This window comes from Egretta garzetta, unplaced genomic scaffold (assembly GCF_000687185.1).
Source record: "Egretta garzetta isolate BGI_Z169 unplaced genomic scaffold, ASM68718v1 scaffold251, whole genome shotgun sequence".
Taxonomy (NCBI): domain Eukaryota; kingdom Metazoa; phylum Chordata; class Aves; order Pelecaniformes; family Ardeidae; genus Egretta; species Egretta garzetta.
The window spans coordinates 4,925,022-4,952,970 of record NW_009258952.1 but is presented as its reverse complement, the minus strand read 5'-3'; the positions used below and the strand labels follow the sequence as shown (position 1 = coordinate 4,952,970).

Sequence of the window (27,949 nt, the reverse complement as noted above, 5' to 3'; positions counted from 1 at the left end):
AGGCTAATATGAAAAAAAAACCACTGAAAATTAAACATTGAAAAACTGGCAATTAGATTGTTCTATTTGGTACCTTAACATGAAGATTAGGAACAGTTTTCTGAAACACATACCTGAGGTAATTTTTCTGGAATAGGTTCATTCTGGAGAGCTTGAAGGGCCTTCATTGCAGCATTATGTCTAGCAGCTTGACGAGTCTTTCCTTCACCAAAAAACTCACTGTTGCCAACAGTTAATTGGACATAGAAAATTTTAGGCACTGGGCAGTGATACCTGGAAAGAAGTCATGAAATGAAAACAAGTTATGAATTTTAACCATCAATTTTATGTAATATAGAGCAGTAGTTAGTGATACAACAGTATCTTTTTCTCACAGAGTAAGAACTAACACTCAAACACGACTGTTCCTCAGCAAGACCATTGGTAACTCTGACAGCAGCTCCTACGTGCAAACCAACTCTTCGGCAAGCTCTACTGTACTTCAGCCCAACAACCCAGCTCTGCTCTCTTCTTGGTTTGAGTCTTGAGAAGATTAAACCTAAGGAGAACCAAAAGCTCCAGTGGAAGCCAAGCCTGGGAGACAACTCCTGTCCCACAGGAAGGTGGCACGGAGATAAGAAGGATTGTGGTCTCTCCTCTGAAACCTGCTGGCATATCTCAGCTCCTGGGGACAACAAAAAGTCAGATAGCAGAGAGTGGGGGACCTGGACAATATACTTCTAGACTCTTTTTAAAGCTTAAATATTGAAATTGTTGTAGAGGATAAGGAGTTCTTTTCCAAAGCATAACAGAGGGTAGGGAGAAGGTCTTCTCCAATGCTGTAATACTCAAACATTTTCCAGGCATTGAAAGAAAAGCAGCAATCACCACCACATTGTTTTCTTTTTTTTTTCCCTTCCTACAGAAAAATTTTGCAAATATAATGGCAGGGTTTGATTTTTTGAATATGTCTGAAAAGCACCGAAAGATAGATAAAGCAAAAAATTGAACATTTGCCTATGAACTGGCACTGGTGTTATTCCTCAAAGCAAGCAGTACCTTTATTCATATCAACCCCACATCTCTATTTTCAGTAATAAGAACAGTTAACCCTACCCATACTCCCAACCCTGAAACTTGTCTCTTGCTAGCAGCGAATGAAGAAAGAAATATAATGCCATTCTTGGGCTTGGGAGGTCCTGTCACAGCACTGTGACAACTAAAACATAAGAGCTTGTCCACACAAGCATGTCTACAGAAAAGAAGTATTTCCCCCCAAGACTCAGGAAAAGCAATTCAGCACAGATAATTAGTTCTAGTCACTGTTAAAATTATAACCTTTTAAAGAGAACATTTCCAAAAAGTCCTCTAACTATATTCTACATAGGTGAGGGAATTTGCTTTGTACCCTTCACTCTCCGGTCTGGTCTGCCTGTGCTCCTTCCTGAAACAAAGGCTTTTCTAACACACTGGAGATTTGGTCCTTGGAAAAACATATACCTATGAGAAAGGGCTTCTCATTTATGACAAATAACTTGTACAAATTTTACAGCAATGTAAAAAAGCCCAGGATTCCAAAAGCATGGCCAAAAGCTAGATCTGCCACAATAAAATGAGAATCACTCAAAAGAACACCAAAGTCCTACATTTTCCTTCTTCCTCTTAAAGGATCCTTATCAAAGCATGCTCTCTCCATTCTCATCTGTTGACATGGACAGTGATTTTTTTTCTATGAAGACTTTCTGATTTTTCATTAACGATTGTAACAGATTTGTTTCAACTATAAAACAAAACGTTTTTCAGATAGCAGCACACTTCAGACCCAAACAAGTGTGAATAAGCATTCCAGTCTCAGTGTCCCTGAACTTTGTGCCTAATTCTAAAAATAGGTTTATGTGGAAAGAGCCATAACACTGGCTCCAACAAGCCTCTGGCTATAGGGCCTTGGAGGGGTGAGCTAAGTTGTCTTTACGACATGCAAAAAGTGGCTATTTACTTTGCTTTCCTGTTTACAGTTTAACACAGTTATAGGGAATTATTAAGGCCTGGAAATGCATTTGCTTATGCAATATTTTCATAAAATTAAAGAATAACTCAGGTTGGAAAGGCTCCTGGAGGTTATCTGGGCCAATGCAGTGCCCAAAACAGGGCCAAGCTCTGAAGCTACACTGTCTTCTTCAGGCATGGTCCAGGGTACTGTCGATACCTCCAAGGATGAAGATGCTACAACGTCTCTGGGCAACCTGTTCCAGTGTTTTGACCACTCTTTCTGGAAGAACATTATGAAGATCCTGCATGCATAATGAAACTCAAACACCACGGTGCCATTCGTTAACAAAGCAGCTGTCAAGCCAAAGAACATTAAGAACATTCAAGAACATTAATTTCTATCCCACTCCACTGTGTCCTTCATTGCTTCTGATGTACAGCATTCATCTTCTGCCTCCCTCTGCTCCTAAAAGGTACAAACACATACCAAGACACTGTAGTGGCTTCACACTGAGATTTACCTCCAAAAGAGTGGTAGCTTTTCAAGTGAAAGGGAGAATTTCACCCTTTCCCTTCACTTGATGAGTTTACATAAAATGCTCCCTGTACCAACCTTTTCCTTCTATTTATTAGTTTTATTTGGTTTGCAATAGGAAATACTAGGAATTTTATATTTAGGAAATTTTTTTTAAAATTTAGGGAGTATGCAGGCAATAGATGTAAATAATACCTTGAAAAAATTTAAATCTAAGAATCAGGAACAGGCCTTTGGCACCAAACATAGGTCAAACTATATTTCCAAAGTGAAAAATATTACGCTTATTTAAAATCAAGGGAAAAATAATTAAAAGTTTCATCAGTGTGGTCAACAACAACTCCACTTCTTCCACGGCTGGCTTAGAGCTGTCTGTCCCTGGCTCCTCTACCCTGCTAATGTGATTCCTTTGAAAGACTTTCCTTAGTTTACCACAGAAACACAGAATAGTTGAGGTGGAAAGTGACCTCTGGAGATCCCGTAGTCCAACTCCCCTGCCCAAAGCAGGTCAGTTAGAGCAGACTCCTCAGGCCCACTTCCCATTGGGTTTTGAGTATCTCCAAGGGTCGTTGATTCAACAACCTGTCTGGCACTCTGTTCCTGTGTTTGACCACCCACACAGTAAAAAAGTCTTGTCTTTTCTTATGGAATTTCTTTTATTTCAGTTTGTGCCTCTTTTTCACTGGATACCACTAAAAAGAGCTTGGCTTCACCTTCTTTACTCACCCCCTTCACATATTTTATACACATTGATAAGATCCCCCTGAGCCTTCTCTTCTCCTGGCTAACCAGGCCCAGCTCTCTCACTCTCTCCTCAGATGAGAGATACTCCAGTCCCTTAATCACCTTAGCAGCCCTTCACCAAATTCACGCTGGTATGTCCATGTCTCTATTGTACTGGAGAGCCCAAAACTAGACCCAGCACTCCAGATGTAACCCCTCATCAGGGCAGAGTACAGGTGAAGGATGACTTCCCTCAACCTACTGACAACACTCTTCTAAATGCAGCCCAGGATGCTGTTGGCTGCCCTTGCTGCAAGGGCATGTTACTAGCTCGTGTTAACTTGATGTCCACCAGGACCCCCAGGTCCTTTTCTGCGAAGCTGCTTTCCAGCCAGTTGGCCTCCATTGGGTAGTGATGTATGGGGTTATTCCTGTCCAGGTGCAGAGATTTGCATTTCCCTTCATTGAACACTTCTTGAATTTCATGAAGTACTGTTCACCCACTTCTTCTGCCTGTCAAGGGATGGCAGAGGAACCCTCCGGTGCATCAGCCAGTCTTCCCAGGTTTGTATCATATGCAAATTTGCTGAGGGTACACTGCCACATCATTAATAAAGATATTAAACAGTATTGGCCCCAGTACTGACCACTGGTGTACACCACTAGAGACTGGCCTCCACCTACACTTTGTGCCACTGATCACAACCCTTTGAGCCTGGCAGTTCAGTCAGATTTCAAACTACCTCACTATCCATTTATCTAGGCCATATTTCATGAGTTTGTCAATGAGGATAAGAGACAGTGTCAGAAGCCTTGACAAAGTCAAGATAAACAACACCCACTCCTCTCCTCTCATCCACCAAGCTAGTAATCTCACTGTATAAGACTATCCGATTGGTCAGGTGCAATCTTACCTTCTTAAATCCATGCTGACTGCTTGCGGTCACCTGTCATTCTTAATATGCTCAGAAACAGTTTTCAAGATTGTTTCCTCCATCACTTTCTCGGGGATTGAAATGAGGCTGTCTGACTTATTATTTCCCCAGATCCTTCTTCTTACCCTTCATGAAAATAGGAGTGAAATTTGCTTTCTTCCAGTGCTCAGAAACCTCCCCAATCACAGCAATCTTTCAAAGATAATCAAGAGTGTCATCACTATGATATCATTCAGCTCCCTCAGCGCTCATGGGTGCACCCCACGAGGCCTCATGGACCTGTTCTGTCTGTTTAAATGTTCCCCAACCTGATCCTCCTCCATCGAGGACAAGTCTTACCTGCTCCAGCCTTTCCCACTATCTCAGGGACCTGGGACTCCTGAAGGCTAGTCTTGTCAGAAAAAGACTGAGATGAAGGCATTTTGAGTACCTTCATCCTTTCCATGTCCATTGTCATCAGGTCCTCTGCCTCACTCAACACCGGGTCCCTAGTCTTCCTTTTGCTGCCGTAGAAGCCTGTCTTGTTGCCCTTCACACCCCTTTCCAGACTCTACTCCAGACGGACTTCAGTTTTCCTAACCCCACACTTGCACACTTGTACAGTGTCTCTATATTCATCCTGGGTCACCTCACCTGGGTCACAAACCCTGTCTGAGTTCAGTCAGAAGTTCCTTGTTTATCCATGCAGGCTTTCTGCTGCCTTTGCTTGACTACCTGCACATCAGGATGGACGGTTTCATGTTCTTTAGCTTGGAGGAGGTGAACTTTGACAAGCTCTCCTGGACTCCTCTTCAGGACCGTATCCCCTGGGATTCTTCCAAGCAGGTCTCTGAAAAGACCCAAGTCTGCTATCCTGAAGTTAAGTTTGTGATCTGTGATATTTGCCTTTTTCTCTCCTCTGAAGGTCCTGTGATTATCTCATGGTCACCGCATTGACCCCATCCTTCACACCCCTGACTGGTTCTTTGAAAGTGTGAGCTCTGTCAGAAGTGCCCCTCCTCACTGATTCCTCAATTGCCTATTTCAGGAAGTTGTCACTGATGCACTCCAGAAACCTCCTGGATTGCTTCTGCCCTGCTGTGATGTCCCTCCAACAATACTGGAGTCCCACTGGTCCCCCACAAGGACCAGGGCCTGTAGCCATGAACCTTCTTCCAGTTACCTGAAAAAGAAAAGACCTCATCTACTTCTTGATCAGTCAGTCTGCAGGAGACACCCACCGCAATATTGGTAGTCCCTCCAGTCCTGACCCATAAGCTGTCTCATCATTCATCCCCAGGCAGAGCTCCATACATTCTCACTGCTCTCTCACATAGAATCATTTAGGTTGGAAAAGACCTTTAAGATCATCGAGTCCAACCATTAACCTAACCCTGCCATCCCACCACTAAACCATGTCCCTAAGCACCTCATCTACCCATCTTTTAAATACCTCCAGGGATGGGGACTCAACCACTTCCCTGGGCAGCCCATTCCTATGCTTAACAACCCTTTCAGTGAAAAAATTTTTCCTAATGTCCAACCTAAACCTGCCTTGCACAATTTGAGGCCATCTCCCCTCATCCTATTGCCCATTACCAGGGAGAAAAGACCAACACTCAGCTCACTACAACCTCCTTTCAGGTAGTTGTAGAGGGTGATAAGGTCTTCTGTCAGCCTCCTTTTTTCCAGGCTAAACAACTCCAGTTCCCTTAGCTGCTCCTCGTAAGACTTGTGCTCCAGACCACTCACCAGCTTTGTTGCTCTCCTCTGGACATGTTCCAGCAATGCACCGTCTTTCCTGTAGTGAAGGGCAGGACATGAAGGACAACACTCTGTCCTTGCCATCGTAGCCCATCCTTCCTAAAGACCCTGTATGCATTGATCGCAGCACTCCATTTGTCTAAGCTATACCACCACGCCCCTGTGATTCCAGTGAGGTTGTAGCCCTGCACAGACCTCTCATTCCTCCTGTTTGTTCTCTGTGATAAGTGTGTTAGTGAGCTGGCACTTCAGATAGGAACCCAAGTGTACTGATTTCCCAGAAAGGGTATAAGGTACCCCAGAAAGGGTAAAAGGACTCCCCACATCATGCTGTCCTGTCAGCTTTTCCTTACTTGTGTGCATACTCTTGGGGTGGGACCCCTTCAGCCCTGTTTTGTTGGTTTCAGGGTCTCTCCTGTCAACATCACCCTTATGTCTTTGTTTACTAAATTGGTCCATCGCTTCCTCACTTGATTATAGGTCAAGTCCACTCTCTCCATTATTTTAATACTCTCTTGACCAGATTGGCCAACCTGTTGATAAAGATGCTTGCCCTATGTGGTCAGGTGGATCCTGTCTCTTTCAAGCATCGATCCTCAAAGACCATGCCACAGTTGTAAAAATCAAATCTCTGTAGTAATGCTTGTTATGCTCCACGTGTTGCCTTGCAGTATCGTTGGTGCCCACAATGAAGAGCAGGAGTAGGTAATAGTCTGAGGAACAGACAACCCTTGGCAGTCTCTCCACAGTCCAAGCCCTCGGTGAGAAGCAAACCTCCCTGCACAGCAGGTCAGCTTCACAGATGGTGGTCTCCATTCCCTGCAGTAGGAAGTCGCCCACTATTATCACTTGCTGCTTCCTTCTGGTGCTGCTGCAGGACTCAGGCTTGGCTGGGTTGGATGCTTCAAGAGTTCCCGGGCCCTCATTGGATGCCATGGCACTGAACCTGTAGTTGCAGATCTGCAGGTGGAGCAGAAACCTTCCTCCTGGTGCCAAAAGTTACAAGCTTCCAGCCTTTGCCGTCACAGGGCTCCCCATTTCCTAGCCCAGTAAGCACTGATTCTCCCTGCTCCTCCTTTGGGGGTTGGGGGTTCAGGCTCTTGTACCTGCAGGGTCTCAGAGAAGATCCAATTGATCTTTACTCATCAGCAATAGTGATATCAGCACAGTTTGTTGACATCTTCTGTGTGAATTGCTGTGCAAACTGCTGCATCTGCTAGCTGTCTCTAGGAGTGGTACTCTAGGCCCTGTACCTATATGGGCTTCTCCCTAGTACCTGCAGAAGGGTGCTTGACTCTCTAATCAGGAGACAGCTGGAAGAAAAGCTCAGTGCAGCTTTTGATCAGGAGTAGCTGACAGAGCTTGTTGGCAGTTGCTAGAGCTTGCTAGAAGGCGCAGCCTCCTGTAGCTACCCTTTCCCTGCAGCAACAGGCACCCTCAAGTGCCTCAAAGAGTTCCCAGGAATCTTCCCACCATCCCAGAAGTTGTTCTCAGAAGATCTAAAACTAGATCCTGGAACATGCTGCATCTGTTGGCCACCTCTGTTAGCTGCAGCTTAGCACAGGATAACCCCCGTCATGCAAAAGCAGGAGGCACCTTGAGGGCACATCCCAACTCATTACTTCACAATCCTCTGTAAAGAAGAAGAAATGTGGTAGTGCTGTTAGCAACTACCTAGACTTATGGAAAATACACCACCCATCAGAAGTTCCTGTTTCTTGTTGAGTTAGCAGACCTACCTTTCTCTCCATTACATGCAAAGGAGGAAAGTACATGAACCTTAATCCACTTTATAAACTCAGATCCTACAACAGGCCCTCTCTTTTCCCTCACTCCTCCCCACCTTTTCTTTTAAAGAGCGCTTAGGGAGCTATTTATGTGATAATATGGAAAGTGATATTCAGCCTGTGGCTCTAGAGCCTCATGCAGCTCTTTGGCATTGGCAGAATGATTAGGCTTTTACGTGGTTTTGATTAAACTTTTCTTGCTCTGCTTGGCCTCAAGCAGAGTTAACAGAGCACTGATAATATGAACGTTGCAAGGGAAGTGCAAAGGAGCACCTGAAATCCTCAGAAAATGGACTAAATCTGTGAGGATACTGGCTTCCCTACAACATGGAGCATGTCAAATCGAAACAAAACATCCTCCTCTTTTTAGTGGTGAGGACAGAGACTGTATTAACAAAAGCCTTAGAACTAATCATAGTATTACAATCCAAAAGTACAGTGCAACTATTAAACTGAGCTTTAATATGGAATGATTCTGCATCCTGAAGATGCACGCTCATGTAAGGAACAACCCCATGCGAAGATAAGACACCATATCTGCCACTGATCATTAACAAACCTTCCCAATATATTACACTTGTGTTACTAAAAGGAGCGAACACATTAACAATCTTGGGAATATTTATATAGAATTTACTGGTTTTTATATAAGAACATACCAGCACAATACTGTCCACCACAAGAACACCTAAGCATCAGTCCTACACTCCTCAGCCCTCTGTTGCTCTGTTCAGCCACAAAACTGACAGAGTCAGGATTTCCAACCACAACGCTTCCTGTACAGACTCATCAGGTTTCTGAAAGTTTTAAAACTACGTACGTTTAAAGAATATGCATCTCCCTGCATTTTACATGGTGGCTGCAAAGGTCAGCATTTTCCTTTGGGGAAAATTCTTATGTAAAAAAGATTCCCAGGTGATACTGGCACACTCCTCAAAATGTAAGCTGACAGACACATCCAAAGGACTACTAAAGGATTACAAGACTAGAAGACAACAAAAGGATGTGTGAAATGATACATTTGATTGGAAGAAAAAAATGTGATAAAGGATAATACTTTAACAACCAGACACATATAACCTATTAAAACAAGTTAATTTTCATCTGGCTCTTCTGGACATTTGAGATTCTTAAGAAGACCCCTCAAATGATTGGAAAGCAGGTTCTCTTTATTCCCTCCAAGTTTCATAGCATCAGAAATCTACTTTTTAGCTAATGCTGTTGGTATCATTTTAGAATAGTCAACCTGAAAAAGGATATTTGCTCTATGACTGTGACCTTGAATGCCAAGTTTCAGCAATGAGCAAATATTTACAACTAGTTATAAACCCCTAAAAATAGGGGTTCATAACAGAAATGCTGACAGAACCTAACTAAGTTGGTGTGAGCGGGCGCCACTATAATTAAATAAATCACCAAGGTCTGTTGACAATTAGAAAACTCATTTTGGTTTGCCACAGAGACAAACAAAAATTCTGTTCATTATAATTTTACTGGAATATGATGTCATAACATGTAAGCATACTGAAACAATCTGCTGCTTTTCTAGCCAAAATATTAATTGCATACTAAGGAGCCCTTGGGGCCTCTTCCTTTTTGGCCATCAAATCCACACACACAAAGACAAATAAAGTATTAGTACATACGTTATGTGTTCAAACTGCATTTCCTGCATTTCTCTGGATTCCTCAATGGCATAAATGTTTCTGATAAATATTGTTACTTTATTCTTAGAAGGGGGAAAAAAAAACACCCAAGTGCAAGCTGCAACTCAAGGAAACTGGGAAGTTTATTTAGATTTAGCCTCCTTTTCGCTGTTAAAAACTCCAGTGAGGTTTTGTCTAAATTCTAATGGCCAACGTATTCTTCACCTACGTAAAAAAGAACAAATCAACCTAATTACTTCCCCACTACGCAAGTGTTATAGGAAGTATCACCCCATCCCCATTTCATATTGCAAAGTGAAGAGGAACAGGGGCCATTTTGGCCAAGATGAGGGCCACTAAAACATGAGAAACAACACAGTATGGGAAAGTCGTCCTTCAGATGCCAGCTCCATGCTGAAAGGGTCATTCTCTGCACTTTGTCCCTCTGGCTCCTTTTCAACACCAACTCAATGAAGCTGGCAGCTGGGCTGACCCTGCTTAACCAGGCACATGCCGTGAGCTTTGCGAGGGGAGGAGAGGGAGCCACAGACCATGCAGGGGAGTAGGAAACAGCATTCGCTGTGAACAACTTTTTCTCCGTAACATTTGAAATTTCTCTAGGGGAGCATGTTGCTTAGTGCAGCTGTTCCCTGGCCATGCCCTATTTTTCTAAGCAGTCCATTAGCCACGTGCATTTCTTACAGATGTGAGTTCTACGTTTTGAAGAAGGAAACATCCAGTATAACCACTTTTGTCTTCATACAGCCCACCTTCTGGTTCTTTCAGCAGGTCCACAACACCGCCTGAGAACACACAGGCTCTCTTTTCCAAGTACTCATTTCGTGAACTACAGTCCATTGTCCCTGAATCAGTCTCGTTGTCCTCTTCTAGATTACCTTCACATCCTCCAAAAACATTCTTAATGTAAAGCAAGCAGGACAAGGCATTCTGCATCACTTTTAGCCAAACACATCTGTTATTAAACAGAAAAATAATTTTCTGAAATTTCTATCTAGCTGATTTATTTATATAGCCTATTACTGTTCTCCCTCTTCCTAATGTTGACCTCCCCTCAGCTACATAGACAAGATTTAAACAAAAAAACCCCCCATGTATACTTGCCCCAGATTATCCTTCATTCAAAGACGGTTTTAAACTATAATCCCAATCTTTAAGACTTAAAAAATAGTTTAATTAATTCTGGATGGTTCAGTATTTTTTCTCTATATAATATTTGCTATGATCACTTCATGAAACCAATTTTGACCTAGTTGTAGAAACCCCTTAAGCAACAGAATGCTTATGTAAGAATTGTAAAGAATAACCATGTGAATGAAACATTCACAGAAAGAGATTCAAAAGCAGCGGTTCATTTAAAAAAAAAATTAAAATGCAAAAACATAACAAAGATGCTTCCCATTTTAAGAAACAGAAACCCCAAACCTTCTCTATTTCAAATGTAAGAATGTAAGCAAATCCTGCATTAAACAGTCAAGATCAAGAGCTCTGGATCTCTGGAGCCCTCAGCACAAGAAGGACATGGAACTGTTGGAGCGGGTCCAGAGGAGGGCTACAAAAATGATCTGGGGGCTGGAGCACCTCTCTTATGAGAACAGGCTGAGAGAGTTGGGCTTGTTCAGCCTGGAGAAGAGAAGGCTGCGGGGAGACCTGATTGCGGCCTTTCAAAGGTACTTAAAGGGGGCCTACAGAAAAGATGGGGAAAATCTTTTTAGTAGGGCCAGCAGTGACAGGACAAGGGATAATGGTTTTAAACTAAAACAGGGTAGATTTAGACTGGATATAAGGAAGAAATTCTTTACAATGAGGGTGGTGAAACACTGGAACAGGCTGCCCAGAGAGGTAGTGGAGGCCCCATCCCTGGAAACATTCAAGGCCAGGTTGGACGGGGCTCTGAGCAACCTGATCTAGTTAGTGGTGTCCCTGCTCAGTGCAGGGGGGTTGGACTAGATGACCTCTAGGGGTCCCTTCCAACCCAAAACATTCTATGATTCTATGATCCATGAGTTGCAGCCAACTGCATAATGTAGTCTTCTTTATCTGTTAAGGTCTATTAGAAAACAAATTAATTACTTGCTTCTAGTGCTTCTGCTGGGAGGATGATCTAGAGGATGATCTAGAAGCTGAGTTGATACTTAGGACTTCAGCTTGGCTATACTTTTACATTCTGTTTTGTGTCAATACTATCCTTTAACTTACATAGTTCATTTACTTTTTTGTTATGTTTACCCTCCACAGGGAGCTTTCCCATTCCCTCTCAGCCTTTGTTCTGCAAGGGTATTTCAGAAGTCTTCTGTATAAAAGGCTACCCACTATTCCTGATAATCCTTCACAGCCCTCCCCTTACTTGCTCCTGTTCTTAAATACAAGAGTCGAGAATGGTAGCCTATGTACCATATGAAAGGCTAACTGTTCTGTAGAACAGCAATATTTATATATCTTTACCAGAAATATCTTGCTCAACACATCTTAAAAATCACATTTGCCTCTCCTCTGGTTCAATCACATCAGTTGTTCTTAGTTTACCTTGCAAATAATAATATTACATAACACTCCTGTTCTGTGATTTCCAACTGAGTAACCCTCAGGTGAGAACAGAGTTAGTACTACTAGTGCCTATGGTCTTAATCTTACATTTTACACTGGAAAGTCTAGTCTCATTCCATTTCTAATGTGTCAGTCCTCATGATCATCCAACTCTTCCTGCATATCTTGATCTTCCTGTGTAGCGATGACGCCTTCTACATCCCATTAACATTTTCCTACTTTTAGTGCAAACACCTTTAATAAAAATTAGAAAGGTTGATTCTAGAACTGCAAGAACTACACTTAATAATCTTCCTCCAAGTTTGACTTCTAATACTGATTATTTTTCTTCTCCTTTCCCACCCTGCATTTCTTATACAAATCCCCATCTCCTTCACTTTAATGAAAACAGTATCCTTATCTAATACTATAAAATGCTTAACTGAAACCCACAAATGTAAGATTTACTTTACCCTCTTTACCCAAAAAATGAGTTAACACATAATATGCAAGGTTAACACATTAGTCAGACACAATCTACCTTCAGTATACAGTAACTTTGTGTTGAGTTTCATCCTTTTTGACTTCCATGCTTTTATTTATATTTTCTTTTAAACTTTGTGCTGAGTCTGTGAAAATTTCATGAAGTTAATTATGATTCCCGTTTCTTTTTTTTTTTTTTTTTTTTTTTTCCTGGGCTAAAGACTATGCAGTTCCTTCAAGCAGTATGACTAAATAAAAAAAATTGACTCGTGTTTTCACAATCACAGTATCGAAACATTCCAGAGTAAAAAACAAAAGGGAGGGGGATTCAGTTTAACATAACATCATCTAATGTGGAATCTTCCCAGGAGAATTAGTGATGACAAGACGATAATATTGCCACATCACTGTATCTCTGCATTCCAAGTTGCTCAATACAGACATTCGACTGAAATAAATATTTCAATATTTACTCTCTGCACGTACCACTACTTTGTTTACCATTTGCAGTAAATATGTACATCAACAAGCAAAAACCAGCTGCTCATCAAAAGTAATTAGAAGAAATCAACAGAAAGCTACAAATTTTATGAGCTAAATACTTTAATAGTCACGGATTAAGCTAACAAGTAATACAGCAAACATATTGAGCCAGCTATGTAGCACTAGTTACAGAGAGATGCTTCCACGCACAGTAAGTTCAGATCTCTGCTTCCATTTTTGTAGCTCCCTCTCCTTCAGCCCAAAGCCTAAAAGTCTAGAAGAAACACTTTTCAAAGTGTCAGAAGGGTCTCAAAACCAGACCAAATACCTTCTTTTAAAATGAAGAAAAACTAGTGCAAGACACATAAGAGGAAAGAAAGAAAAAGGCTAACTAAGAAGTAGTAAAAGGAAAAAAAAACTAGGGAAAAAAGGATCATGACATGAACCTTCCAAGTACTGTACATTGGAGACTAAGGTAGAAAAAACAAGTGAAAAACAACAATCAAAATCAAGAAGAGAGCACAGAACAAAATGTTATGTTCCTCTGAAGAAGCATTTTTATCTATCAACTGAATAACTAAGTAATGGAAATGTTCAACACAACTTCAACTTGTTCTTGACTGCAAAAATAGCGTACATAATATAAAAACATAACAAGAATACTGCCTCTAGAGTTTAAGGCATTGGAAAAAATGTCAAGTGAACAATGCTGAAAGGGAGATGAGGGCTGGGAGGAGGAAAAGATAAATACAACGAAAAAGAAAATGTTCTTTTCCGTGACATAAACCCAAGTACAATAAGAATAAAAGGGAAGCTATAATGAAGCTGTGATGTAGACTGTATATTTAGAGGTTAAAGCAGATATCCAGAAGACAAACATCTCAAACTCTTATCTACTTCAGCTCATAAAATTTCCCATGAACTGTATTACTCACTAATCTTTACAAGCATGCAGAGTGGTTACTGAGAATGCCGTCCAAATACCCATTACAGTAAAAGAACATAAACAATGCTGCATATCTGACTACAATATCATTTTCTTTCTACATAAGAAACTCATGTAAAAAAAAGAATCCTACCACTTGCCAGTCTAGAGACTAAGCAAATGAGAAAATGAAGTGCCTTACTCATTTAGTTTTATCATATATTTATACTGGTATTACAATGCTAATAAAAATGTTACTAACAAAATCAGCTCAGGCCTAGGACTTCATAGGAATTAGTTAAACCGAAAAGTCCACAGAGGAAGAAGGCCCAAGAAAGCTCACAGAGTGATTCTCACCATGCACATTAACTTAAATTGAAATAACTAGTGTATATTGGGCTACATTCTGTTTCCACTTGGAGGAATCCAAACATACAGACATTAAATTGCATTATCCTGAGTAAAAAAACGTAACCTATCATTTTAAACTTGACAACTAAAGGACTGAAAGTAAGAACAAGATGAAAACCCACACTTAATTCTGGCTTAACAAGTCTCCTCTCAGCAGCTATGTACAGTTAACTGAGGATGCACACTCCCCTACTGCACTAGTTATCATCTCTGCACCCTCTGGAGGTGTACTATCATGGCCAGCTACAGTTTCTGTCCAGAAATCTTCCCATCTGTGCCATCAGACTTGCAAAGAAATGCAATGTGAGATAGAGAGAGGTTGGTCAATTGGAAAGGAAGGGCATTTTGTGTTGCCCTGAACTGATTCTATCAGCTTGCTGAAAACAAGGGGGAAGGCCTTATGGAGGAAGCTTTATCTACACCTGGGAGGGGAAGGGAAGGGGGCTGTCAATCAATCATAGTTTGGAAGAGGCAAAAAGGTAGGAAAACAAAGAGATGAGTGGTGAAGTCTTTCAGCGCTTTGATTCCTTTCTACTTAAAAGCATAAAAAGAGCAGTATTTCCTAGGGAAGCTTATTCATCAATAGCAGATGTAATACTCTTTCAATTTTCCAGCTTTAATGGGCATAATGAATTTATACCGACAAGTGACAAGTCAATACAAATTCATTGCTAATAAAAATGTGTAAGTGATGCAATGAGGGCGCAGTAGCAGCGGTCACCAATGCGCAGTGACTTGCCTCAGTTGGCCCACTGAATACAATTTAGCACTGAATATTAATACAGAAAAAAAGTTACACCATGTTAGATCAATAGTCTAAAATACAAGGTTGCAGACTTGCTAAAAGGTAGGAAACGTAGCAAATGTTTATAAAATGGTGTGGAATTGTATTCTAGAAAGCAGGGACTCCAAAAAGGACTTGGAGGATAGAGATACCAAGGACTGTTGATCATACGTATATCCAAAATAGTTATCATGACCTTTGACTAAGTAAACAAGGCCAGTATAGAGATTACCTTTACTGAACTGAACTAAGGCTCAGCTGCTGATGTCCACTTCCTTAAGAATCCACATTTCTGTTTCAGTGACACTAATGTCAGGCTTGAATCTAAATCAGTAAGGTAGTTAGACTCCACTTTCTGCTTGGTTTTCATGGAAAAGAGCTTCAAAGCTAAGAGAGTTGGGTTTTTTTCCAGAGATGATTTCCCTTTTGATCACAGCACTGGGGGATTCAGCCCCATTCCAGTGAAAGAAATCATCCAAACAAGTCATGGTGCCAAAGTACCTGATGCTGTGAGCGCAGCTATCTTTTCTGTGGTAATAACCAATTTAAACTGCTATTCCTCTTTAAAAAGTTCCTAAAAAGACAAGCAGATCTTCAGAAGATCCTGGGAATCAGCCTTTTGGAAGCAATGTTAACTGTGCTTTCTTTCACAGAACCACCAAAATCACTATTGTAGACAAGACCTGAAGAGAAACCATAACACAGTGGTTGCTGGTGAGAAGTTGTGCATTCAGACTCCATATATTATATCACAAAATAATCTTGAAAAACCTTTCTTGAGAAAATTTAATACTTCCTCAATCTGTGGCAGAACTTTCAGTTCAAAAGGGACAAAGACCTTGGACTAGGAAAGAGTACAATTCCAGTCAGATCTTAATGACTTATCATCTATTAAAAACTAGCCACTAACCTTCTTTCTGTTTGCTTCCCTCAGGAAAATTATGACAGCCCCTCAAACTAAGGGCTGAAACAGCAGTTCACCTGTGTCATTACCAAAAAGGCAAGCAGAAAACCATTTACTGGCAACCAATGTTCAGGTTCTGGACACAGCAGAAAGGCCATAACAGGAAGGCAGACCAACTAGTCTGAGCCTAGTACCTCACAGGTCTCTCAGCTGAAATATCCACAGTTAGGCAGAAGTACAGGAAAAAGGTAAGGGAGAATAAAAAGCCAACCGTGGAAAAAAGAAACACATTCAAAATGTTCCTGCTCCTGGAAGAGCATTCTGAATCAGTGCTTATTTTTATACATACCAACAATGTTAGTATTCTACCTGTATCCTGAAAATAAAGCTGCCTTAAAACAATCAGGTCTAGAGAAAGGAATGGGGGACACGCAGTGAGCTGCGAAGCCAACAGGCTGAAGAGATTCACAAGGTGCTGCGGCAGGCGCTTGGCTCTGAAGATCTTTGAATCAGAAGGTTTACAGGAACTCTCCCAAGTGGAAAAGCAATGTTGACAGACAGACTTAAGGCCACCAAAGACGAGGAGGATCTGTATTTCACCTCTTTATGCTTTTCAGCCTAAGTTAGAATGAGAAAAGTCATGGCTGAAAGTTGGAGACACAGATCTGGGGCCAGATGTACCTTCTCCTGAGCAGAGAAAGATCTGAGGAAGTTGAAAACCCAAAGAAAAGAATCTACCAAAACCTTGTCCTATAGATGGAAACTTCAGGAGCAATACCAAAATGTGAGCCAAGGACCACAAAAGCACAAGGCAGTCCTCTTACCAGACGGAGTAAGAAAGCAAGTGGTTTGAGGAGCTCACTGTATCCTGAAAGAAAAATGAAGAAAAATTTTGTTTAAGAGAAGAATAAAGAATTGGGGCTCAGGAGCTCCTCTGTAAATAGGTCCAAGAGGTCATTGACTTAATCTTGAGTGGAGATAGTTTAGAAGAATGCAGTGGTGCAAAATGTCACGTCTTACATACCACATTTTAGGCATGAAGAGCGATGAAACATCTATATGCATTACAGCTAAGGCTAAAAAGATTTTAATGATACCAGGTAAGTGCATTGATTTGGAGAACAAAGAGACACTGTACCGGGAATACTACCCACAAAGTTTGCTCTATATTCTGTCAGCCTGATTTTTAGCCTACATAACATTATTTTAACAGCTGCCAATGTAATACTGTAACTATACTTAAGAGTATCTATTTTATTGATCCCTGATAGGTTAAATGCACCCATTAACACAGTGGATGTTAGCGATAGGATGCATTTGTCAGAAGGCTTACACGTGCGCTGTGCCAGGACACGTCACCTAACACCATTTTGTGAGCACTGTGAAACTTCACCATAACAGGGTGAGGGGACTGCAGAAAAATCACTTTCGAACAGAATTTAATGGAGTCTGTAGATTCCACAGCAGGATCTGGGTTTTCTGATCCCAGATACTCCGTGCATTTTTATGATTTAAAACCCTGTAGAAATTAAACATTAGCTGTCAAAAATTTTATTGCACGAATAAACATCCTCTGTCGTTTTAGGAATTTTAATATTTTTTTTAAGCCAACCACACTAATCGCTATTGTCTAAACTGATAGCTACTGGCAATGGCAAAGCTCATCACCTGCAAGCTCCCTTGCCACTGTTCTTTTGGGAAAACTATCTTAAGACAAACAGATGTTTCTGCTGTTTTAAACCAACAGGAAATGGACGGACTTTCTCCCTTTTCCTTTCCTAGAAACAAATACTAGCAAAGAAAAATCCTAGCGCAGCTGTACGCAACACTTGCCTTATAACAATATGTCTGTGTGGGAGGCAGGCAATGAGTGGGAACAAACAGGCCAGGGGAAGTGAAATGTAGCATGCAGAAGATGAAGACAAAGAATTCATTTAAAAGTCTGTGAGCGGGTTATTACACAGGAAGGTCGGTACACTAGCAAGGTAACGACAGCGTGATGTGCAAGACTTTGCTTTAAGATGTGATTTGAATCTTATCTCAACTGGTAATGTACGAAACTGAATCAACTGTCAGCTGGCAATTTCAATCTCTCCCAAGTGAATAAATAGATGTTCAAATCATCCGAAAGCTTCATCAGTATGAAGAGGCTGCAGGTTTGGTGGCCGAGTTTCCTTATCTTTAAGGAAATGTCTTTAGGGTAAGCCTGAGAAATGAAGTAACATGGTGAAATGCAGAATTCTTGCTGTCTTTGTGTGGATAAACCAAACACTTCAGTTTTCACTGCTGACAAACTGGAACCTTTTACTTGCACTGGATTTAAATAATAAAGGGAAAATGCTGTTGAATTTATTGCATTACAGCCTCAATCATTATAGAAGAAGAAAACAATGAGATGAAACATTGCAGCAAACCTGGTTCTAATTGTTTTATGCTGGAATTACAACATTTTAAAGTCAGGAAAAGCTTCAGCATAGAAAAAGGCAACTTTTGAAAAAGTGCTTCTGCTGTGACATTCTTGCACCAAAACACAAATTCGTGCTGCCATCTAATGGTCTAAATCATCCGTTTCCAGCTGAACAATTAAATTACTAATCAGAACAATCACTTGCATTAATCTTAGGACTGTTCTTTCTTTGCCTAAATTTTAACTCTCTGAAATCCATATCTGTTGTTCTGAATGAAATTACAGTGTATTTAAGGAAAGACAACCTATTCTAACCAAACTCTTAATTTATATTTCCAAGTAGTTTTTAATATTTCTTCCGAAAGTTCTTTTTTGTCCATTTCTCTAAGAGGTTGGGAGGAAGGCAAGCAATGCAGAAAGGAGTTTTTGGAAAGTCAGTTAGTAAACATCTTTATCATCACACTTCTTAATCCATAAAATGCAAATTTTAAGGACGAAACTTTGCAACGCTGATGGGAAATGCAGGCAAAGCACTGACGACTCTTTCTGGCCTTTTTAGGGGAGGGATGTTATACCCTGTGGCTGAAGTCTGAAGCTGACAATTGCAGCAAGGTAAAAATCCCAGTGCCGCCCCACACTGCTCCTGCCCACAGGCTTTATTGTCCTGCGGCTCACTCAGCTTCAGAACCCAATGCCCACTGCGGCTCACAACAGGCTTCAGAACCCAGTGCCCACTTCACCCAGGGAGCGATGGCACTGGTCTCCACAGCCTAACAGCGTTTTGCAGCAAAATACTACTTTGTTCAATCAAAAGCATTTCAGTACCTGCACGCCTGCCTCTCCTTAGAACTGTTATTACCCAGGTATGTCCTGAAAGACTTTGTTCTTCTGATACTTTTCTCTCCCTCTTCTCTCTGGGGAGAGATTTTATCTCTTTCCAGTCCTTCCACTGCAATAGTTAGATGACTCCCACTAAAGCACTCATAAAATCATTACATATCAACATTCTTAGGATTATTTCTCAGAGTAGGATTCAGCTCCAGATTCAGATGCCTAAATTTTGGTATTTAGTTAATGTGTAGAAACGAAGTTGCTATTACAATGGAGAGATCTGGAGAGATCCATACAAAATGTAGACATCCTAGTTTATGGCGTGACAAACAGCATTCTAGACTAGTGACTGCTCTGACTAGACTTTCCACTGGTTGTAATGGGGGACTGGGTTTCTAGTACACTGGCAGAGATTATTTGAGAGGCATCTGAGCTTGGATCTGAATCCCACCAGCGCTGTAAAGAACAGCATCCAGCTGCCTAAACACAGGCACACAGTACCATTTGAGAGGCAGTCGTGCACCTAAGACATTCCCATGACGTGACACAGGACTAATCCATGAAAAGCACAAGTTTCCCACGAGTGGCTGGAGTCCTGGTGGATTATATAAAATGGTATGATGACTGAACGCTGCTTTTAGGGATTCCTTCACTTGCCTAAACTTAGCTATGCAGGGCCATTCGAAATGCTCTAGGGTATCTCGCCTGGCCTTCAGCTGCCACTCTAGTAAAGGTCTCCTCTAGGTCTTCTGCCAAATCCACCAGTCCCATGTGGATGTCTCAAAGACCCTACAATGTCTCAAGTGGCACTAGAGGCCTATGTTTAGGCAACTTCGTGTCTTCACATCTGCCACAGTACATATGCTTGGGGGAAAAAAAAAAGTCTGCTTCGTACACAGCTGTGCATAAAATCCTCCTCTGTTGCAGAAAGCCTCAACAGAAAACCTCAATAACTGGAATTCAGCAACAGATAATAGGCTAATCATGTGCCTAGAGTCATGAAAATACTCCACAGAGTAATCTGAACGTTGCCTTTTCTAGGCTACTGGCTGATTTAATCAATATGAGACCAAAGTCTTGCAGATCCAACAACCTGTTACATTATACACTGGACTATTTGTGCCTCAAATGGACGAAGCTCTCCCTGCAGAGAGGTCTGCTAGAAGGAAACAGGGTGCTCGGGCAGCACAGAAGGACTTCTAAAGGCCAGGAGAATTTCAGACTTCATTCTCTTCCTGTGGGTGTACTTCTGGCGATAGTCTCAACAGATTGTACATTGTCTCCCACACTGCAACCCACTCACTTCAAAATTTGGCTTCTACAACTGTTCTTCTGGCTATATTTTCCTTTTTTCCACCCAAAGGGCTATGTAACTTTTGTGAAACCAACTGAAGTTGGGTGAGGATTTAAACTGCATTGCTAAGCACTCATGTCAAGTAACACTAGCCTCAAATCAGTTCCTTCTGATGCATGTATTAAATCTTTAACTCAGCATTCATAGAAGAAACAAACTTTTCATTTTATTCCACTCTTCCACATACAACCTTTCATTAATCTGATCTGACAATTTTAGTAATTTATCCAATAGTCACACAGTATGTTCTCTTTTTGATCATTAGATTGGAGAACATATTAGTCCACTACAAAGCTAGCAGTTGCAGATGTAGTTGGACAAAGACCGATCCTCAAACTTCCTTTTACTATACCTCATTTTTAAAGTGTTGATTCAGTATTTAGGGCACTGATCTACATAATTTCACAAGCAACTAAGCCTAAGCAAACAGTCCCTTGCAGCAATTCAGTACTTAGAGGGGAGCTACCTACCCGGTAGGTAGGAACTACATGCCCACATAGGGTGATGCCCTGTGCTTTGTGGCCAGGCAGCTTGGCTGGCTTCAGAAGAGGCAAGAATATGCTGCTTCTCTATTTCTCTGAGTTTGGTCTTGCAAACAGCACTGTAAAACACCAGTCACTAACATCAAAGACATATGCACTCAGAATGACAGGACTGTGAAGAAAAAGAAAAGGAAGAATTGTCTGCGCACTCTCCCCCAAGGAGAAAGGTGATAGCCTTCTCCTTTGTTGGTAGTATACAACGTATATGCAGGAAGAAGCAACCATATATAAAATTAACGTGAAGGCTCAGTGCAGCAGAAACTGCCAAAGTGCACAGAAGCTGTAGTTTATCCCAGTGACACTACCACTTTGTGTGACATGCTTATAGAACTGTCACACCATCCAGATGCCTCAAAACCAAGCAAGGAACTGCTTTAATTACTTTGTTTCCATTCTGTAGCTTCTCATTGTTTTGTAATTTCTTTGTTCCTGTACTTCATAAGTGGTTTTAATTTTGAAAGCTTTTTTTTTTTTTTTAATAAAGGGTTTTTGAGCTCTCTAGGTTGTGGTGAAACACGTTTTAAGAAATTTTATATAATAAATAACTTCTGAATTCCCTGAAAAAACAAGGATTGAGTTTTGTGATCTCTTTAACATTACTTTTTTTTTTCCTACTAGAACATCAAACACTGCTGTTCAGTTTCTTTTTTTTTTTTTTATTTCTTGGTTTTATTTCCTACCTGAAAACACTTAGTTTAGAGAAGTCTGTAAGATATAATTTCTGTTTTGTCACTTACAGACATTCTATAATTGAAAATACTGCAGGAAAATTAAACTTCAGGAATGACTCTCTTCAGTTCTGATTGAAGAAAAAATAACATCTAATACAACAAATCAGCATTCAGTGGTGACAAGGCAAGCTGGATGACACTGTAGTCAGAACCGATACCTTACTGTTTAATTGCTCAAATTTGAATAGCCATGTTTTCAATTTTTTTTACATGGTTTAAGCCAACTGCATAATCAGGGATGGGAGGGAGTAGGGGTTCTAGCATTGGCTACAGATATGAGTAGTATGCACACGTTTCATCCTCAGCTCTGCCAGCATTTCTCAAACCTGACCCTCTGTTTCAAGGCTTGGCCTCTTCTGAGTAGTGTGCCAAGTTCTGCTGCATGGTGCCAAAGGGTGAGCAGGCAAACGTGCAAGGTAACTCAGTTAGCAAACAGTCCCTGGAAGCATCAGCACCTCCCGCCCGAGTCAGTTTGTAAAGCTCTTAGATAAAAGAAGCCATACAAAATGCAATGTTCACCATTTTTAGCTTTTCTGTAATATATGTTGTTTGAACTGAAAGGTCCTCATGTGTCTTTGCTGCAAAATTGCTCAAAACTCCAGCTTGTGAGGCTTTAAATGGATAGTATACAACTGGTAAATTTTGAGCACCAAACCAGGTTTTTTCTTTATTATAATCTCTGTTAGTAATATAGAAACCTTTGTTAAATAAAAAGTTGTCTAACATGGCTGGATTCAGGGTTGGCAGCTTTTTTAAAAGCTCTGCCTTATCAGAGCCCATCAAGCTTCCTAGTACCGAACTTGCCTGAATTTTACAGGAATAAAGAAAATCCAGAGAGGACTCCCAAGCTGTCTCATCAGAGTGAGATGAATAAAGTTGGAAGTTCTTATCTATATTGTGAAATGAACTGCAGTATACAGATACCCAACCTACCAGAGACCTAAGCTGATAACGCTACGTGATTCAGCTCAGCATCACACAGACTTTATCAGCTCAGGTCAAGATTCAGTTTAATGGCAATGACCCAATGCTGCTAACAATCTAGCAAGTACTGCATTCACTAGCTTGAGTGAAGAGCCAGGTTAATACATCCATACCTCATCCACTCCCGAGCTGGACTGTATTTTGCCTACTTATCTACCCCTAAGAGAGGAGCAGACTTGCCCCGCGCTTCCCAGCTTAGTGCGGGAAGAGACTCACAAGGCTACCAGCTTACCCTGGTGTTACACGCTGCCTTAACTGCCTCACCCTCTGCTGTGCTAAGAGTTTTGCGTTTGCAATTCTGTAGCCTGCCTTCTGCTCGCAGCTCTGTAACCCTTCACCTAAGCCACCTGGCCAGTGTTTACCAGAGTTTCTCTAGCTGTATTTTTCCCTTGCTGTTTTCCCCATGCTGTTATTCTCAAGGCCCTTCACCTGAAAATAGCAGTACGTTGACAGTGTTGTATCCGTACTGTACCATAGCCCTTCTCTCCTCTGCCTTTTTCCAATCCTTCGGCAGTAGCTTTCGGTATACATTAGAGAGCCCAATAACATGCATGCACAAAGCTCAATAAGCAGCCAGCGTTCAACATCTGCCCTGATGCAGCACTACCAGCATCATAAGCAACCAGGAGCTTGAGCAGGTCCTGATGAAAACCACAGAATTACTGTGGGAAAGTGCTGTGGAGAACACTTGCTGCATGGGGAAGGATACCGGGAGGAAGATGCTCATCTGGGAGACACCATCACTTCCGTTCCAAGCTGGCCACTGGCAAAACTTTCCCCTTTCTCATTTCTTCCTTGCGCTTGTCCGCTTTCTTTTTTTCCACAAAAGTAACTTTCACTTTCAGTATCAATTTATGCCATCAGCAAAAGCAACTTTCATCTTCAGTATCAATTTATGCCATCAGCTACACCTTGCAAATGGACTTTTGCATCTTGCATGTTACCCTGTTTCAACATTCTCTGTGCAACAGACTGCCCGTATAAATATGCCCCACTGCATGTGAATGTAGTTCTTCACATGCTTGAATTAACCTGAGCTGCCCTTCACTTCCAAACACACATTCCTGCCCCCTCTCCGGTGAGGGCACAAGCTCCTGTGTGACTAGGTGAGGAGCTTAAGGACAGTTTTAAGTCTAGGAGTAACTTCTCCATCCCTCTCGCCCCCTAAATTGATTCAGTTACAAGCAGCTCAACTCCCAGAGGTGAAGCCAGGAGACTTGCAGGGACACAAGATCTGCGGGCAAAAGGAAGGAGGAGGAATCACTGCCACCTTGACATAAATCATCTTAGCCTGACATGGAAGCTAGCCCTCAACTTTGCATACAAATAGCAGCTCTTAGACCACGCTTCCATGAGTTACTGAAAAGGATCTTTTGTGCCCCTTGAAACACTAGACTTAACTGGTCTAAAAACATGCCCTGGGATGAACTTCTTTCTTTATTTTTTCTTCAAGTCACTCATCTTGCCAGAATTGAAGTTCCCTAACACAGTCACCAAATCTTAATTTGTACCTATTTGAAAAGCACATCTTTTTAAAAAGAGATCAGTAAAGGGAATTTAGTCACAGTATAAAAGACAAAAACAGCTTCCAACTTACTTAGCATATTTTGTATCTGTTTTAGTAACAGATAATAATCTACAGTCAAAAACTGATGAACAATACTGATTACAGCATACTACCTACGTTATTTTTCAAATCTTATTTTTAAACAGTCTATATGGTCTGCACTTACTTGGGAACTCCAACAACACTTCTATTCTACTACCTAGCTGCTAAAAATCAGCAAACAAATGCTAAATACAGCATGGCAGTAGGAGATAATAAACGTAACCTATCATTCCACGGGAACATAATACAGTACTGCAGCATGTGCTTCACAGATGGCACTTCGCTCACTATTGTAACAGATGCAGAGGCGTCTCAGACTTGGGGCTGTGCTGCACAAATCCCTCAGCCACAGGCCAGACTCGCTACAAGAGAGGGGCCCGCGGGCAGCTTCCCCTCAGTACCACCTGCCTTTATCTAACAGCGCAGCAGCAAGAAGTTCTCGTGTGAACATTGTTTCTCTTTGGACTACAGCAATGACAGAGTTGTTTCCTCGCCAGACAATCCTGTAAAAGCGTAAATGACCGAGAAGCGGAGGATCTCTGCCGCAGCCAAGGTCTGCCCAGCATGCTGCACATGGGCTGCAGTCCTGTTGGATGCTACATCGCTTGGGGCTCCCAGCATCTAAAGGTGTGGAAGATTATCTGCGCTATTCTCTTCTTATACCATCAGCTCTAATAAATAGCATTTTAAATCATATAATCATAGAATCATTTAGGTTGGACAAGACCTGTAAGATCATCAAGTCCAACCGTTAACCTAACCCTGCCATTCCACCACTAAACCATGTCCCTAAGCACCTCGTCTACCTGTCTTTTAAACACCTCCAGGGATGAGGACTCCACCACTTCCCTGGGCAGCCCCTTCCAATGGTTAACAACCCTGGTACCTTACCAGTCTAAGTGCCTTTCTTGCTGGGGTCATAATGGACTAGCACCTCCCAATGCAAAGTAAGGCGGTGAACAATTACTTCCAACAGAGCAATAGTCCTAAAATAGCAGTATATGGCATCATTCTTCTGTACCCTCTTTACTCTGCTATTCATGTGTGAGTTGGTATATGCACAGGGGGTATGTGTTTATGCAGATAGACAGGCGTATCTAGTTATTTACTACTTAGTTTTAGTTATTTATCAATTTACTAGCCACAGTATTATTAGCCACCCTGTGTGGGCAACTGCACTCAAACATGCACAGCGAAGCAGGCAAGCAGAGATTCTGACTTTCTGTCCCACCCAACAAACAATTGTTTGTTCTGTGATAAGAAAAATCAAATGCTCTTGGCTACCTGATGCGCCCAGAGAAATAAAGCTCATGTACCATATTACTCTAACATGGGAATATGTTTCCCATGAAAGAAGGTTCCCAAAGAAGGAAACTTAAAAGATTGCACTAGACTTATTCATCATTTTCTATGAAAGGAAATAAAATCTTAAAAGTTAGCAACTGGTAAGTGTTTCAAGGTTCTGCTTCCACAAATGTGCTTCAGTAACAAAGTTCAGATTCCAGAATCCCTCATTTTATGTTTTTTTATTAGCTTGCATTTTTTCCAGCCTCATCTTTTTATCCGTTAGTCAAAATAATCTCATTATAAAAGCAATTAAAATAAATTTAGGATTTCTAAATGTTAACAAAACTCACTTCAGGCACCATAGTTAGCTTTTTTAACCATGGCGTATGTTATCAGGGACTCAGGTCAGAAGTGACTAGAAATACAACACAAGTAATACAATAATCAGGCAGTGTTCTGCAGAGTAGAAAGTAGCTCCATAGCTCTGAAAGAGTTTTATTCCAGGTTATTTTTGTTTGTTTGTCTTTTACAGATCTAGGTATTGTTCCAATTAAAAAAAAAAAATCAGAATTAAATAATAAAGCCCTAAAGTTATCATAATTTAAAATCTGGGGAAAAGTAAAATAAAATTAAGCCAACTGAAATATTTTCGTTAGGCAATTCTGAAATGCTGCATTTTCATTTCAAACTCTTTAATTTGTAAACATTGCTGTAAATTAAATTTCTAATAAAAGAGTAATTTTGAACCAAAGCACTTCTTCGGAGTTCATAATCTCGTTCTTTTAGATAGGTACAAGATGCATAAAAATTAGTAGGCAATCCATTAAGCAAACCTTTATAAGAAAGGCAACATTTTTCACTGATAAAATATGCTATGTGTGTTTCTAAATAAGGCTGCACAGACTTTCCTTAGTAAAAACCTTAGTTTTATTTTACTCTGAAATAACCTACAAAGTTCTTAAATATTTAGAACATGTTGATAAGCAAAGGATAAAACCCATCAAATAACAGAAAAAGTACAAACCTCTGATTGTACATGCCCCGGAAATTATAATTTGCTCTGTAATTGGGAATTGGCTTTGGATCTAATGGCCTGTAGATGGCAGGCTCTCCTCTTTTCATAGCCAGACCATTCAGCTCCACTGTTGGAGTTATACTGCCTGCAAAAAACAAAGAATACATGTAAGGCACTTAAACCATAAATACTGCAAAACACACAAGCAGAACTAAGATGAGCAGCAAAGAGAGACCTGCATGATATTTTTTTTCCCTTAAATTAAAAAAGCAGCAACTACAATGACATTTCAGTTTCTCTAAGATGGGAATATAGATGCCAACTTAATCACAAGCAATGAAGAAGAACATTTAAACATTTATCTCAGTGCATTCTCTATGCAGTTTCAGTAGATTAATCTTCACATGTGAATGAGAAAGTCAGTGCTATAATCAAGCTGGTTATTCATCTTTCCAAAGTGCTTATAATACACTACGACACTTTCTGAAACTATAAAGATAAAAGAATAATGTCTCTTCCCACTGAACACCATTAAATAAAAACACAAATAGAGCAAAGAGGGTTGAAACAAGCCACCAGTAATAGGCATTACTGCAGCCATTTGGTAATCTTACAAGTTCGAAAAAATGTTTTATTTGCAAGACTTGAAAACTTCAGATTATGACTAAAAACTAATGATTTAGCAAACTGAAAATACAGCTAGTGGAAATCATTGTCACTACAGCCATCTACTGGTGACAGAATACAAAAATAGAAAGCAGCCAGCATTTGCCCACTTGCGTGGTCACCAAAACGCCAAATAAAAAGCTACACTGTGGCTTCATTTATATATTTTTTCTTTAAATAAAATGTTCAGCTACAGTATTCCCCACTTGTGCTGTTTTAAGAAAATCCTAAATGAGTTAAATGTACATTCCAATAAAAAGGAGTTAATATTTTATCAAAATATTTTCATAAAAGGTTCAGAATAATCTAGCCTTAAAACAGCTACGATGAATTTGCCAGTCTGCCACTGAGGCTTTATAGGCCAAATGATGAAAATTTTTAACCAATACTTATTAAAATACTTCTATCAACAACACTTTTGATATTTTCCAGAGCAAAGAATGACTGTGAATTTAACTATATAATAAAAATGGAAAACGTCATTTTGAAGAGAAGATACCCGTGCATATACAATGCACCTTTCTTAGGGCAAAATTACAGTGTTAAGTGATGATACAATTTTTTAATGAATTCTCTTAAAGCCTATTTCTTTTGCTTTTCCCTTTAAGCATAAAAAATCTGGAATGTTAAGAATTAAACCCAAGATCCCTTT

General features: G+C 40.7%; 1 protein-coding gene across 2 annotated transcripts in view; it reads right to left on the bottom strand.

The window, feature by feature from the left end:
• Positions 1-27,949, bottom strand: part of STAU2 (staufen double-stranded RNA binding protein 2) — a 174,140-nt gene that overhangs the window by 121,467 nt on the left and 24,724 nt on the right. For both annotated transcript variants that reach the window (XM_035890092.1, XM_009634492.2), the window contains exons 5-6: positions 26,641-26,776; positions 114-273 (exon numbers count right to left, since the gene is read on the bottom strand). In XM_035890092.1, coding sequence (XP_035745985.1) covers positions 114-273; positions 26,641-26,776 — 296 coding nt within the window. The remainder of the gene's footprint in view (positions 1-113; positions 274-26,640; positions 26,777-27,949) is intronic.